At 36.6% G+C, this 12,612-nt stretch overlaps 3 protein-coding genes and 1 non-coding gene across 5 annotated transcripts; 2 read left to right on the forward strand and 2 right to left on the reverse strand.

Moving 5' to 3' along the window:
- Positions 1 to 3,710: 3,710 nt before the first annotated feature.
- LOC113350546 (mitochondrial carrier protein CoAc1-like) lies at positions 3,711 to 7,550 on the forward strand. The gene is made up of 7 exons (XM_026594697.1): positions 3,711 to 4,422; positions 5,415 to 5,500; positions 5,588 to 5,795; positions 6,060 to 6,195; positions 6,349 to 6,533; positions 6,848 to 6,979; positions 7,108 to 7,550. Exons 1-7 carry the CDS (start codon positions 4,252 to 4,254, stop codon positions 7,207 to 7,209), a joined length of 1,020 nt encoding a protein of 339 aa, XP_026450482.1. The 5' UTR covers positions 3,711 to 4,251; the 3' UTR covers positions 7,210 to 7,550.
- On the reverse strand, positions 7,517 to 11,138 carry LOC113350547 (EPIDERMAL PATTERNING FACTOR-like protein 2). 2 transcript variants are annotated; one of them, XM_026594699.1, is made up of 5 exons: positions 10,871 to 11,138; positions 8,428 to 10,622; positions 8,187 to 8,286; positions 7,988 to 8,070; positions 7,517 to 7,892 (listed from the first exon to the last, which is right to left on the reverse strand). In XM_026594699.1, the coding sequence occupies exons 3-5, from the start codon at positions 8,233 to 8,235 to the stop codon at positions 7,674 to 7,676; spliced, it is 351 nt and encodes a 116-aa protein (XP_026450484.1). In that variant the 5' UTR covers positions 8,236 to 8,286; positions 8,428 to 10,622; positions 10,871 to 11,138; the 3' UTR covers positions 7,517 to 7,673. The 2 variants fall into 2 exon arrangements, with proteins under 2 accessions (XP_026450484.1, XP_026450483.1); XM_026594698.1 differs by having other exon boundaries at positions 8,187 to 10,622.
- LOC113352866 lies at positions 10,297 to 10,910 on the reverse strand. The gene is made up of 2 exons (XM_026596626.1): positions 10,871 to 10,910; positions 10,297 to 10,622 (listed from the first exon to the last, which is right to left on the reverse strand). Exons 1-2 carry the CDS (start codon positions 10,908 to 10,910, stop codon positions 10,297 to 10,299), a joined length of 366 nt encoding a protein of 121 aa, XP_026452411.1.
- Positions 11,139 to 11,231: 93 nt separating the features above from the next.
- Positions 11,232 to 11,311, forward strand: TRNAL-CAG. Its single transcript has one exon. It is a non-coding gene; the product is annotated as a tRNA-Leu (tRNA).
- Positions 11,312 to 12,612: the final 1,301 nt, after the last annotated feature.

Genomic DNA, 12,612 nt, shown 5'->3' on the forward strand with positions numbered 1-12,612 from the left:
CGCTACCATACGATTAAGATTGCTGTGAGGTGATTGATTAATCTAGGTTGTTCTTCGGGAATATAAGACCGGATTATCAATTGGTTCATGTTCACCTTGAATATTATCAAAAGATGGAACAAAAACTTTTAGAGTTTTTCTGTGGGAGACAGATTGATCCTTTGATAAACTTGTCTGTGTGAGACAAATTTGTTTATTGTTAAAGCCTGCGATTTTGGGTCGTAGCAACTCTTAGTTTTGGGTGAGATCAGTTAAGGGAATCAAGTGCGCAGTATCTTGGTGGGGATCAGAGGCGTAGGAATACAACTGTACCTTGGATCAGTGGGAGACTGATTGGGGTTCAACTATAGTCCAGTCTGAAGTTAGCCTGGACTAGGCTAGTGCTTGTAGCGGCTTAATACAGTGTGTATTCAATCTGGACTAGGTCCCGGGGTTTTTTTGCATTTGCGGTTTCCTCGTTAACAAAATTTCTGGTGTCTGTGTTATTTCAGTTTCCGCATTATATTGTTTATCTTTATAATTGAAATAATACAGGTTGTGCATGTAGATCATCAATTGGATTAATCCAATCTTTGGTTGTTGATTATCATTGATTGATCCTTGTACATTGGTCTTTGGTACCGCCCAAGTTATTTCTTGTATTTGATTAGAACTCACAGGATCTGCTTGAGCAAATCAAATCAAGAGAGAGATATAAACTCGTTGATATACTTTTAATTGATTGAGTCTTGTTTATTCTCTTGAAAGTATATTCGAGTTTGTCCATAGAAATTGCTAAGGTGAAATATTGGGTTGTGTTGTTAGACCCCCGCTTTTTCAGATGTATCCAAGATCGAACAAGAGTAACATCTTATTCCATTCTAAAGACCGGGAGCGGCATTTGAGTGCAGTAACGGTGTGATTGAGATGGACCATCTTTTAGAATTCTGAAACACGCTTTGTAGCGAAAAGGTTTGTCGTGAGCTTCCTCCCAATTATCAAGAGTTGTTTGAATCACTTCATCTTCAGTTACACCGCTGAACTTTTCTTGATCAATTTCCATTACCAGAGCAAGAAACGTCTGGACTGCAAGCCTAATAGATTGAAAACGAGCACGCAATCGACGATAATCTCGGTTTCCTGGGTTTCTCGTCAGTGAGACGAACACTGAAAAAACGTTCTCCCAAAAAGAACGGCCATGAAAAATAACACCAGTGATTACCCTATGAAAAAATATGTTTTGCATATAGTTATGTCCTTTTCTTTGGTAAACTTGGGACCACGATTTCTAACAGACATTTCTACAGAGTGAGAGTGATTAAGAGTTTTATAAAATAAGAAGAAGAAGAAGATGTGATTTTGAAGATGGGAAGAATGGAATTTATAGGTCGAGAAAGAAATCGATCCGTTGGAAATGTAGCCGTTGGCGTTGGTAGTAAAACCGCGCGACTTTCCTTTAAGCACCCGTTTGAATTACCATATGAGTTGGCGTTTGTAGTAAAACTGCCCGTTTTAATTACCAACGCCAATTTTTTTTTTTTATATAAATACAACACTAGGGTGGCCTCTTAACCAAACCAACAAATTTATTTCTCAACATCCACGTTTTCTAAAAGGAAAAGCGAAGCAAATATTATGTGGCGAAGCACAAGAGGTTTGTCCATTATGTTTCATGGATAACCACAGTCTTATGCAATGCCCTTGGATGTATTCAAAGTGTCCCCGAGAAGGTTGTTCACGCATCAGAATAGTGATTGAATCACAACCGGAAAATCTCAGGTATTTGCAATGTCAAGATCCCAACTGTCCAGAGGAACCACATATGCTAGATGATGCTTTGAAGATTAAAAAGGAAGAAGAAGAAAAGATTGCAACACTCTGCAAAAACTTCAAACTTAAAGCTAAATTGAAGAAGGAGTTATTACACTACAAGCATTGTGGATATGGAGATCACAAATACAAACATTTTCCACAAAGAATCGACGGATGCTCAAAGCCCGACTGCAAGACTTTTATTCATTTGTGGACTTCTTATGAAGAAGAAACATATGGAAGGTATTTCTGGGAATGTCCTAAGTGTTTTTTGGTGGAGTGGGCTGATTGAAGTTGAAGGACAAATCGATTCTATGGTATTATGTTATTTAATTTGTTGTTTATTTTGTGTAATTTAAAATTTTCCTCGATTAAATATTGCACCATCAATTTCATAAATAAAAACATACTTCATTGAACAACCACATCATACATGAGAATAAAAGAAATAGATTAAATTAAAACAACTACTACATAGGCGTCAATTCCCGACGGGTGGTGGAATTTCTAGGGAGATGTAGGGATCGTATTTGTTGAGCACCCTAAGAATGTTGAAACAAGCATGGAAGTTGAAAGGACGACCGCGGTGAGATGCTTGCCACATCGCTGGAATTCTTGGAAACACTTCATGTTCGGCTTCAACGTTGAGCTTATTTTGGTGATTCTCCATTAGTTGGGCGACGAACTCTAATGCATTCATACTAATTACACTAAACGATGCTGGAATCCGTGAGAATCACGCCCATGTATGTTCCCAGTTTCAGCGGTGAACATTCTGTAAACTTTCTCCCAGAAAGTCAACGTCGAATCGTCTACATTGCTCATGACAGCATCTTGTGTGTGAAAAACAAAGGCTCTACAAATAGCTAAATTCTCTTGTTTAGTGAATCTAAAACCACGAACTCTGAGAGGCATTTTTGTAGATGATTTGAGAGTGAAGAATGTGTGAATTTGAAGTTTAAATGAGGATTATTTATACAACTCAAAAAATATAACCGTTAGATCACAAGAATTATCAGCCATCCAGATTCAACCGTTGGCGATTCTATGAAAAACGCGGCGCTGGAAGGACAAGCTCTAGCGCTTTAACCGAAAGCGCCCGCCCGAAATAAAAGCGCAAGCGGTTTTGTCTCCAACGCCGGCGCTGGAGTGAAGATCGCCCGACCTATCATCAAACGCGCGCTACATCCTCCAACTCAATGAACAAACCAACAAATTTGTTGGTTTGAACATCCATTTTTCGTGTTTGTTGAGTCCATAGGAACTGCTCTTACTTGTAGTTACCTCTCATTCTTCAGAATCAGACCTAAGTTTGAGTTAATAAAAATAAACATCCAAAATGCATCAATTGAAGGGACACTCATTTCGCTGGAGATTCTTGGCGTACCGATCCAATTGTAATTGTTGACCATTCAGGTATTTCCTATCCTAGTGTGTCTAGTAGCTTTCTAGTAATCTAATAAATTTCATGCTTCAGAAAAAAAAAAACTCAGTTCGCTGGACCGATACTTCATTGTGGTTCCTGGTTTAGTTTTCAGAGTTACTTACTGACTAGTAACTGAATTTCGATTGGCGACACAAGAACTACCAACGAGAAAATCTTTACCATTCGGTAAAGATATCTACGCTCGAGTGATTCGTAGTTGTTTTTTTTTCTTCCGGTAAAGCGTGTTTGCCCATCCAACTGGCTTTCCAACAAAATAATGAAAAATCCAGGCTTTCCAAAAACAAAAATAATTATTTGTGGCAATTCTAAGCTAGATGATTTTTGGACCACCGTAGACTACTAACTAATGACCTAATTTAATACCTTTTTCATTAGTAGCTAATCCAACAACTAATCAAACGGTCAAGATTAAACCAGCTCTTCCTATAAAATACTATATTTTCTGCAACTTCATAGAAAAAGGAAAGAGAGGACGAAAGAGACACAGAGAGAGAGATTGAAAGAAGAAACCTTAAAAAAGCTTCTCCTTCCAGAGGCTAAGGAGAGATTCACATTCACACAACGTGTTTAGGTCATCTAAAGTTTCAACATTCAATCTCTCTCTAACCATTCATGTCGGTTTCTCGTCTTTTTCAACAAACATATTCATTGAAAGATTTGAATGGGTTTTCATTAAATCTCTGAAATTAATGGAAATAGCTCATTCATTTGAGGTTTATAATTGATTTTTACAATCTGGGTTGTAATTAGAATTCTGAATCAGTGAATGTATAAGATTGTAATTGAAAATTATTATGATCTAGTCATTGAGAATCTTTCTTCTAATTGGTTTCTGAGTGATTTAATGTTATTAATTGAAACTAAAAAAGGTTCTTACTTTTGTCTCCCGAGAGATCGATGGGATAAAGAATTTGCTAAATTACAGACTGGGTGAATTCGAATTCTGATTGATTTTTTGGATTTGAATTTGGATTGAGTTTTTTGTTTTTTTGAGTCAGTAATTTTTTTGAAAGATGGGTTCTTCTCAAGGATCTACTACTTTGGGTGTTAAGGAATTGAAAAGGGAAGTTTATTTCATTGATTCTTTACCTGTTTATGTTAAAGAATTGATTGCTGGTGGATGTGCTGGAGCTTTTGCTAAAACTGCAGTTGCTCCATTAGAAAGGATTAAGATACTATTGCAGGTAATTCCTTGATCTCAAATTGTTTCTGCATGTTGTCTTAAATTATGGTTATCATGTCACAATCACTTCGGTTCGGTTCGCCATTGCATCGGTCACCTTGGTGTCTAGTACTCTACCTTTTATTCCAGTAGATTTTGTGCTATTGATGCTGTTTCAATTTTGTTGCCTATATGTTTAATAATATTGATGGTAGGAATTTTGACATTGCATGACACAAAAGGAATGAAGTACATAGAAGGGTTTTGTCATGGCCTATGTAAATGGAAAGATTAGTTTCGACTATTTTAAGTCTGCGTCGTTGCTTAAAAGTTGGAAGAAACCAAATGTTGTAAGCACGACGTGGGACATTACTTGTGTCTGCTCCAAAGGGGATGCAGAACAAGGGATGGATTCTGAAACCCCATTATTTGGACTTACTAAGTAGAAAATTTTCATCAATAACCCAAGATTTAACCATAAACCCCCACAGAGTTGTACAACTACATCATTGGAGTGCTAGTGTACCAGGCTGTCTCAAATTTGATTCAGTTCTTATATACAAAACACAAACTGGTCCTTCTACACTTTCATGTTCTGGTCATTTACCAGCGAAGTTGGGACAAATTATCACCATCTACCTGTAGTGTTTGTTACTTTGGGGCATCAATCATTTTTCAAATGCATGCCATATCTCGTTTGTTTTTTGTTGCATTCTCTTGTTTAAAGGAATATTAAGTTATTGGGAGGCTAAACCTGAGTCAGTTTTGAAATCCCTGCTAAGCTTTTATTTGGATGTGTAATACTCTTGAGCATGTTATCGCGAGTGATTCTTTGGTTGCATGCCTATTTGAGTTGCGTAAACGTAAATTGTGGGATTTCAACAGAGTACCTTGATTCTTACAAGTAAAAGATAATCTGGCTATTGAAATAGACATAGTGATATTCTCCTTGTCTCTCTTTGCAAGTTTATCTTATTGTTTTATTTGTTTTTTCTGAATTTTAAATTTTAACAGACTAGAACTGAAGGATATCATTCAATTGGAGTTTGGCAATCGTTGAAGAAGTTACTAAAACAGGAAGGTGTTCGCGGATTCTACAAGTATGAATGTCATTGAATTTGAGTAGTAACTAATCGGAAATTTTATGTGGATTGTAAATAATAAGATTTTCTTATTTTGTGTTTCAGAGGAAATGGTGCTAGCGTTCTTCGGATTGTTCCCTATGCGGCATTGCACTTTATGACTTATGAGCAATACCGATGTTGGATCTTGAATAACTACTCTGCATTGGGAACAGGACCTATCGTTGATCTGGTTGCTGGTTCAGTAGCTGGAGGGACAGCAGTCTTAGTAACCTACCCTCTAGATTTAGCTCGAACAAAACTTGCTTACCAGGTATACATCTGCCACACATTTTTGTAATACTTTGAGCCCCTAATGAAAAACAACCTCCTTTAGTTGTCGAATTTAATTGAGGTTTTTTTCTAGAATAATGCTTTTCCGACATAAAGTAATTCTTATAGATCTTAATGAGAGTTGTGGTGATAACCAAATTTAGGTCTCTGTGTTAGTAGTGACTTTATTTCAGATGTGTCTATTTTGTGCCTGGGAAAGGCTTACTGTTTCTCTTCACGCTAATAATTCGTTATGCTCTGATAGGTTCTGGGTAGAAGAGGTGGTAGTTTTGGAAATGGTATGAGCAGTTCCCAATCGCTGCCAGCATATAGTGGGATAAGAGATTTCTTTAAGAGTGTTTACAGAGAAGGCGGGGCTCGTTCCTTGTACCGTGGAATAGGTTTGTGTCCTTGCCCTTATTTCTTCTTCTCGTGTACTACTTTAACATTGTTTTCCCACTGATTGTTGCCTATCCTTTTTCCTTAGAATTGGGATCATTTCTTTCGTTGTCCGGAAAACTGGCTGACACACTTTCATGTTGATTGTTGAGCAGGTCCAACACTCATTGGAATCCTTCCATATGCTGGTTTGAAGTTCTACGTATATGAGGAACTTAAGAGGCATGTTCCTGAAGAACAACAGAAATCTGTAATGATGCGCCTCTCTTGCGGGGCTTTAGCAGGACTATTTGGTCAAACCTTCACATACCCGCTAGATGTTGTTAGGAGACAAATGCAGGTATCCCACTTCATCCTTTCCTGCAAATTTATTTCTATGCGGCCTTTATCAAAATGGTCTGTTTAGAGATTTTTATTGTAATTATTAGCCCCTATAGGTTTCTTAAGATTTTTTCATACCATGAATTGAAGATTTCCTTTACGGTAAACTTTATTAGTCACTAGAGCTTTCTTAAGATTTTTTCTTACTGTAGATGTTACTTTACATTATTTCTTCTACTGGATGTTGTTTCTTTCTTTTTGGTCTGTGTGAAATTTTTATTTGGTTGCAAGATCTTGGAGTGTTGAGTTTCATGGGTATATCATATTTTTCAGGTTCAAACAATGCAACCGTCAAATCATCTAGGTGATCCTAGGTACAGGACCACAATGCAAGGACTGACCTCCATCATTCGCGATCAAGGATGTAAACAGTTATTTGCTGGATTAAGCATCAATTATGTGAAGGTAAATTGAGAAGTTACACTTGTTTCCATGCTTAATTCCGAATCTGCATTCCACTGTAATCTTTCAGTCTTTTGAATTTTTATTCTTAAACTTTCTTCTTCTGATTGTTCAATATCTGGTGCATTCAGATTGTTCCATCCGTTGCTATTGGTTTCACGGCATATGACATGATGAAGTCGTATTTAAGGGTACCACCTCGGCAAAAAGCTCCATCTGCATCCGCTGGATGAATCAAAACTAAGCCTTTTTATGAATTGGCATACAAAACCAGCTTTAGACACAACCATTCAGAGGATCCCTTTCCAGAGAAAAACCCCATGTTTGCCATCGAGTTGATTCAGATTGGGCGAGAAGGACTCCTTGGGACCAGAAGTGCATTTAGTAAAGATGATATTTGTACTCCTTTGTGAGATATTTTGAAGTGACAATGACTGGAGTTATGTAAGTAAATTGGGATCCTATTTAAATTAGATGTCTCGACAAGAATACCCTTCAATTGCTAGTTTCGTTCCTGCAGATTATACTTTGTAACTTCAATACTCTGAATGCATTTGAATTTAACAAAATTTCTCTATTGTACTCGATATATGAACGTGTACAAAGATTCTTACAATAGATATCAAAACCAAAGAAATGAAATTTGGTTTTTTACGTTCGCGATTAAAAAAAGAGGGGGTTTCTAGGTTTGATCTATTCATGGGTCGAAGAAATCATTTCCACATTTGCATTTCCAGTCTTCTGGTTCATAATTCGCGTACTGAAGATTCAATTGATCAGTTCGTGTAGGCACTTGTATAGCTGCACATGGGTTGCAACCTTCACATCTGTGCACACAACTTGGAGGCCTTGATCCAAGTGTGCTCAACCCATCACATGCTTCTTCACTTGCAACTACTACCTCCTTCTCAGACCCCTGCAAATCAAGCCAAAAGATAGAAATCAAGTTGCATAAAACTCAAAACAATGGCAAGATTATGAGAGGGATAGATTCATAGAGAGCAACTGTACCTGTGTAGATTCCACTCTAGCTGGCAAGACTTCTGTACTCTGGCCTGTGAAGGAATGGTTATCTTTTTTGTAGCTCTTCAAATCTGAAAATTTGAACGGAAAGATGTTATGAAAATACCCATTGTTAAGTATAGTTTGCCTGCTTAAGAAATATAGAACAATGAAGACCAAGAACGAGAGCTATAGCAGCTTTACTTACCTTGCAGATGAGCCTCAATGTTCCTACTTGATGCAGAAACCCAGCACATTAGTAGCAAAAATGCTGCAACTAGAACCCTGATTCTTCTCTTCTGTTGTCCCTGAAGAACCCACATGAAGATGTTGTAGATTTGACTCTAAGCTACTCAAGTCTTTGAAAGTGAGGGTGAAGGATTCCAGAAGGACTTTAAGAATTTAAAGGAGAAAAGTAGAGGGACTTTAAGAATTTTGAAATCACTCACACTTGATGGATGTTATTTGTGTTGGGATTCCAGAAGGAAGTGAAAGTGAAATGACCTTGTACTGTAGTCTTCTCACTTGGATTCCAAGTCTATGTAAAGTGTTAGTTGCTTCATCAGAAAAACACAGTCAACTTAAACCATAGCCTTTTAGAAGAAGAACTTAGTAAAGAAAATAAATATCCTAGACTATCCTCCTGACTGCAACAGTTGTCTTTCACTAAATGGAGAAAGAAACTTCTGATAAAGCTTCTACTGCAATTTGTTGCAGTAAAAAACAGAAGATAAAACAAGGTAGTATTAGTTAGATTTTCAGTCAACAAAGATCAAGAATTTAAGTGATGGTACTACAACATGTCATTACAGAAATCCTGCAATCATCTGTCTTTTTCACCTTTAGTTGTACTGTCTGTCCTCTTGTTTGCTCTTTAAATCATCATGGCAAAAAATTACCAAATCAGTTAAATGTTTTTTCCTGTGACAGCTTTGAAATTACTGAATATAAGAAACTGTCTTCATTTACTAGATTCATTCAGTCAATCAATTCAGATTTCAGAGGTGGATTCATTTCATCCCAGTAGTTACAAGTTTAAGTCATATGCAAAGAACTGTTTTTGCAATGACCTATAGAGAGAGTAGTCAAGGGTTCTCCTTATAGCTGTATCATGGTTGTGAATCTGCAATAGTACAAAATTTACATACATTGAACCATCCCTCTCTATACTGCATTCTGCAGTCTATTATGTCATTACAGACACCTTGTGAGTCATCTTACATAGCTGCTGTAATGTACCACTATTGAGACACTTGCCCCACAAGGCCACAACCCCATAGTCGCAACCGTTCAATTTGCTTTCCACATTATCTTTTATTTTGCCACATTCCGTATTATCATCAGCATCGTGAAAATCTAGTTAATAGTCCCCAAGTTCAGGGCAATAAGGCGCACCATCAATAATTGGCGCCTATCAAAAACTAGATAACAAACCAAGTTCACTGCACACGGCATCATCACCAATTGCCGCCTGTCAAGTTCAGGGCAACAAGGCAAAGACACTGAAACAAGAATACAAACTCCATGGTTCCCATACAGAGGTCAACAAAAATAAATCAAAATATTCAATTGCCATCACCCCATATTTGAAATATGCCATAGCAATTTCAGCATTTCAAAAGTAGGAAACACCGACATAACAAGGTAACGGAATTGCAGAATGAAGCAGATCACCTGAATGGAGCATCTCGGCTTCCCTTCTTACTTAAATTTATGAATAAATCAAAGAAGGTGTTCAGTGAACCTTAAAGGTCACATTATGGCTATGCCTGCATTTTTATAGTTCTAGCCAAGGCATTATCTTAGATTCTAAGCTAAATACTCCAAAACCAAAGATACACTACATCCAGTGTCAATCAACCCGAATGTAACCGTACAATCAACTCAAAAGGAAACAGCAACATATCCTGGAAACAGAATTGCTGAATAAAGCAGATCACCTGAATAGAGTGTCTCGGCTTCCCTTCTTGCTAAATTTATGAATAGAAGAGTCACTGTGATCAAAGCATATCCAGTGGATACGAAATAGCTATCTACCACATTATGGCTATCTAGCTAAGGCAATTATCTCAGTTAAACATTCCAAAACCAAATGTACACTACATCTTATGTCAAGCAACTCCAATGTAACTGTATAATCAACTCGACAATCATTAACATTATCAATGAACAACATATGATAAGAAACTTCAAGTTTTTATAATCCTCGGAACGTCAAATCAGAGTTATCATCAACAGTATATATATAGTACATTCATTGCCATACCACCACAAAAGCAAGGATTCAAAATCAAACCTCAAACACTCACATAACAGTTTTAAGTTTTCTTCCCTTTAGGTGAACAAACTTTCTCCAAACTCCTCCCAATTGAAGCAAAGAAACCACCGCCATCTTTCTTCGAATGATCATCAGATGATGATGATTCTTTCTTTGGATGAATTGCTTCAACTAGTGCTTCAATTTCTTCTTTAGCTCTTTGAAAAACACTAGGACCTTTGATTTCCTCAGGTTTTGTGTTTTCATCAATATCATCACTTGTCCCATGAGTTTCTATATGATGTTTTGGAGACCTATCAGTATGAGCAATTGCTGTGACCTCTTCTTTTGCTCTTTCCATCAAATTTGGGGCTTTTACTTCTTCCACTTTATCAAACAACAAAACAAAATTCTTATCAAAATCTCAAATTTATGCAAAACCCATTAATCAAGAACCAAAATTACTGAACACCCATTGATCAAAGATTAGAGAAAAACACTATATAGAAAAATTCAAAATCTGAAAATTATAAAGGAAAAACCCTAATTGGCTAATTCTGTAATTTAAAGGACATGAAATCAAAATTCAAACAGAACCCATTGAGTATAAGACATGAAAAAAAAAAGAATGTTACCTGATTGACAGGCACTTTGTTCTGGTTTAGATTCTGCCATTACTGAGAGAGAAGGTTTGTTGAGAATAAAAATGGGTTCTTTTTCAATGTTGATTTGGTGATGATAATAAAAGTCTGGAAAATGTATATATGGTTGGAATTTTGCTTTAAATGTGCCACATGTTCTGGTAATAAACAGACACGTATAATACAGTGCTGTCTTTTTGTATCAGTGAGAATCTAGCATGTGAATGAGCATACTACTCCTTCCCTGCAAGGCTGCCCTTTCTTCTGGAAATCTTACAGGAAAACTGGTTTAAAGGAGTTGAGATTAAAATTTATTTAATTATCTTAATTTCTTATTACCTTACTAACAAATTCAGACGGTTTGGCCGAGTGGTCTAAGGCGCCAGAATCAGGCTCTGGTCCGAAAGGGCGTGGGTTCAAATCCCACAGCCGTCACTTTTTTTCTTCTTTTGTTTGAGTAGTCCGAGTGAAGTTCATTGGCTTTAAAAAAAACAAGTGGGTAGAACACCAATCAATATACATTTTTAGTTGTTTTGTCTTTTTTTTTTTCGTTTTTTGTGCTCAATTTTATTTTATTTTATTACAATATACATTTTTAGTTGTTTTTTGTGCTCAATTTTATTTTATTAGTGTAACTTATATAATTCAAATTTTATTTAACGGAAAAAGATTGTTTAATTTAAGTTCAAACTAAATTTTATATTTAAGTTACACGCATAACTACAGTTAATTTAAGACATACAGTTAAAACAAATTTAAAACTAATATTACATTTAGCTTAATTAAGTGGATCAACAGACAAGATTGTCAGCGTAAAGTTGGTCTCAAGATCTGCAGCAAAGATTCAAGGACACCTGAATCTCAAAGTAATAGGAAGGCCTTACCCTAGCTCCCACGACCACACCTCAACCCTTATCCTCATGGCCCCAGCTCATCCCTAGCAGCACTGAATGAAGCTCGGGCCTAGTCGAACATGATGAAGTTCAACCTTCATTGGTCAAACTCAACTCTCACGAGAGAGACTCAACCCTTGGTCTATAAGGAATCTACATGTATGATTCCGAGCACTTCCCCGTGAGATACAACTGGTCACAACATCTCTAAGGCCTCATGAAACGTCCATAGCTGACTCATGAGTATGAGGTGGGACTTAATGTCTCATGCAAGCACAACTCGCCTCTATCAGTGCTCAGTGATTGATCGTGGTTCAAATCCCACATCCGTCACTTTTTTTCTTCTTTTGTTTGAGTAGTCCGAGTGAAGTTCATTGGCTTTAAAAAAAACAAGTGGGTAGAACACCAATCAATATACATTTTTAGTTGTTTTGTCTTTTTTTTTTTCGTTTTTTGTGCTCAATTTTATTTTATTTTATTACAATATACATTTTTAGTTGTTTTTTGTGCTCAATTTTATTTTATTAGTGTAACTTATATAATTCAAATTTTATTTAACGGAAAAAGATTGTTTAATTTAAGTTCAAACTAAATATTATATTTAAGTTACACGCATAACTACAGTTAATTTAAGACATACAGTTAAAACAAATTTAAAACTAATATTACATTTAGCTTAATTAAGTGGATCAACAGACAAGATTGTCAGCGTAAAGTTGGTCTCAAGATCTGCAGCAAAGATTCAAGGACACCTGAATCTCAAAGTAATAGGAAGGCCTTACCCTAGCTCCCACGACCACACCTCAACCCTTATCCTCATGGCCCCAGCTCATCCCTAGCAGC

Source organism: Papaver somniferum, chromosome 2 (genome assembly GCF_003573695.1).
Source record: "Papaver somniferum cultivar HN1 chromosome 2, ASM357369v1, whole genome shotgun sequence".
Classification (NCBI taxonomy): domain Eukaryota; kingdom Viridiplantae; phylum Streptophyta; class Magnoliopsida; order Ranunculales; family Papaveraceae; genus Papaver; species Papaver somniferum.

What these genes read in the sequence shown, in the direction of transcription:
- LOC113350546 (XM_026594697.1), top strand. Translation starts at nt 4,252, where the DNA reads ATGGGTTCTTCTCAAGGATCTACTACTTTGGGTGTTAAGGAATTGAAA. An exon ending in GGATTAAGATACTATTGCAG is followed by an intron (nt 4,423 to 5,414) that starts GTAATTCCTTGA and finishes AAATTTTAACAG; the next exon opens with ACTAGAACTGAAGGATATCA. An exon ending in TTGTTAGGAGACAAATGCAG is followed by an intron (nt 6,534 to 6,847) that starts GTATCCCACTTC and finishes CATATTTTTCAG; the next exon opens with GTTCAAACAATGCAACCGTC.
- LOC113350547 (XM_026594698.1), bottom strand. Translation starts at nt 8,301, where the DNA reads ATGTGGGTTCTTCAGGGACAACAGAAGAGAAGAATCAGGGTTCTAGTT. An exon ending in CATTGAGGCTCATCTGCAAG is followed by an intron (nt 8,071 to 8,186) that starts GTAAGTAAAGCT and finishes TCAAATTTTCAG; the next exon opens with ATTTGAAGAGCTACAAAAAA. An exon ending in CTAGAGTGGAATCTACACAG is followed by an intron (nt 7,893 to 7,987) that starts GTACAGTTGCTC and finishes CTTGATTTGCAG; the next exon opens with GGGTCTGAGAAGGAGGTAGT.
- LOC113352866 (XM_026596626.1), bottom strand. Translation starts at nt 10,910, where the DNA reads ATGGCAGAATCTAAACCAGAACAAAGTGCCTGTCAATCAG. An exon ending in ACAAAGTGCCTGTCAATCAG is followed by an intron (nt 10,623 to 10,870) that starts GTAACATTCTTT and finishes TGTTTGATAAAG; the next exon opens with TGGAAGAAGTAAAAGCCCCA.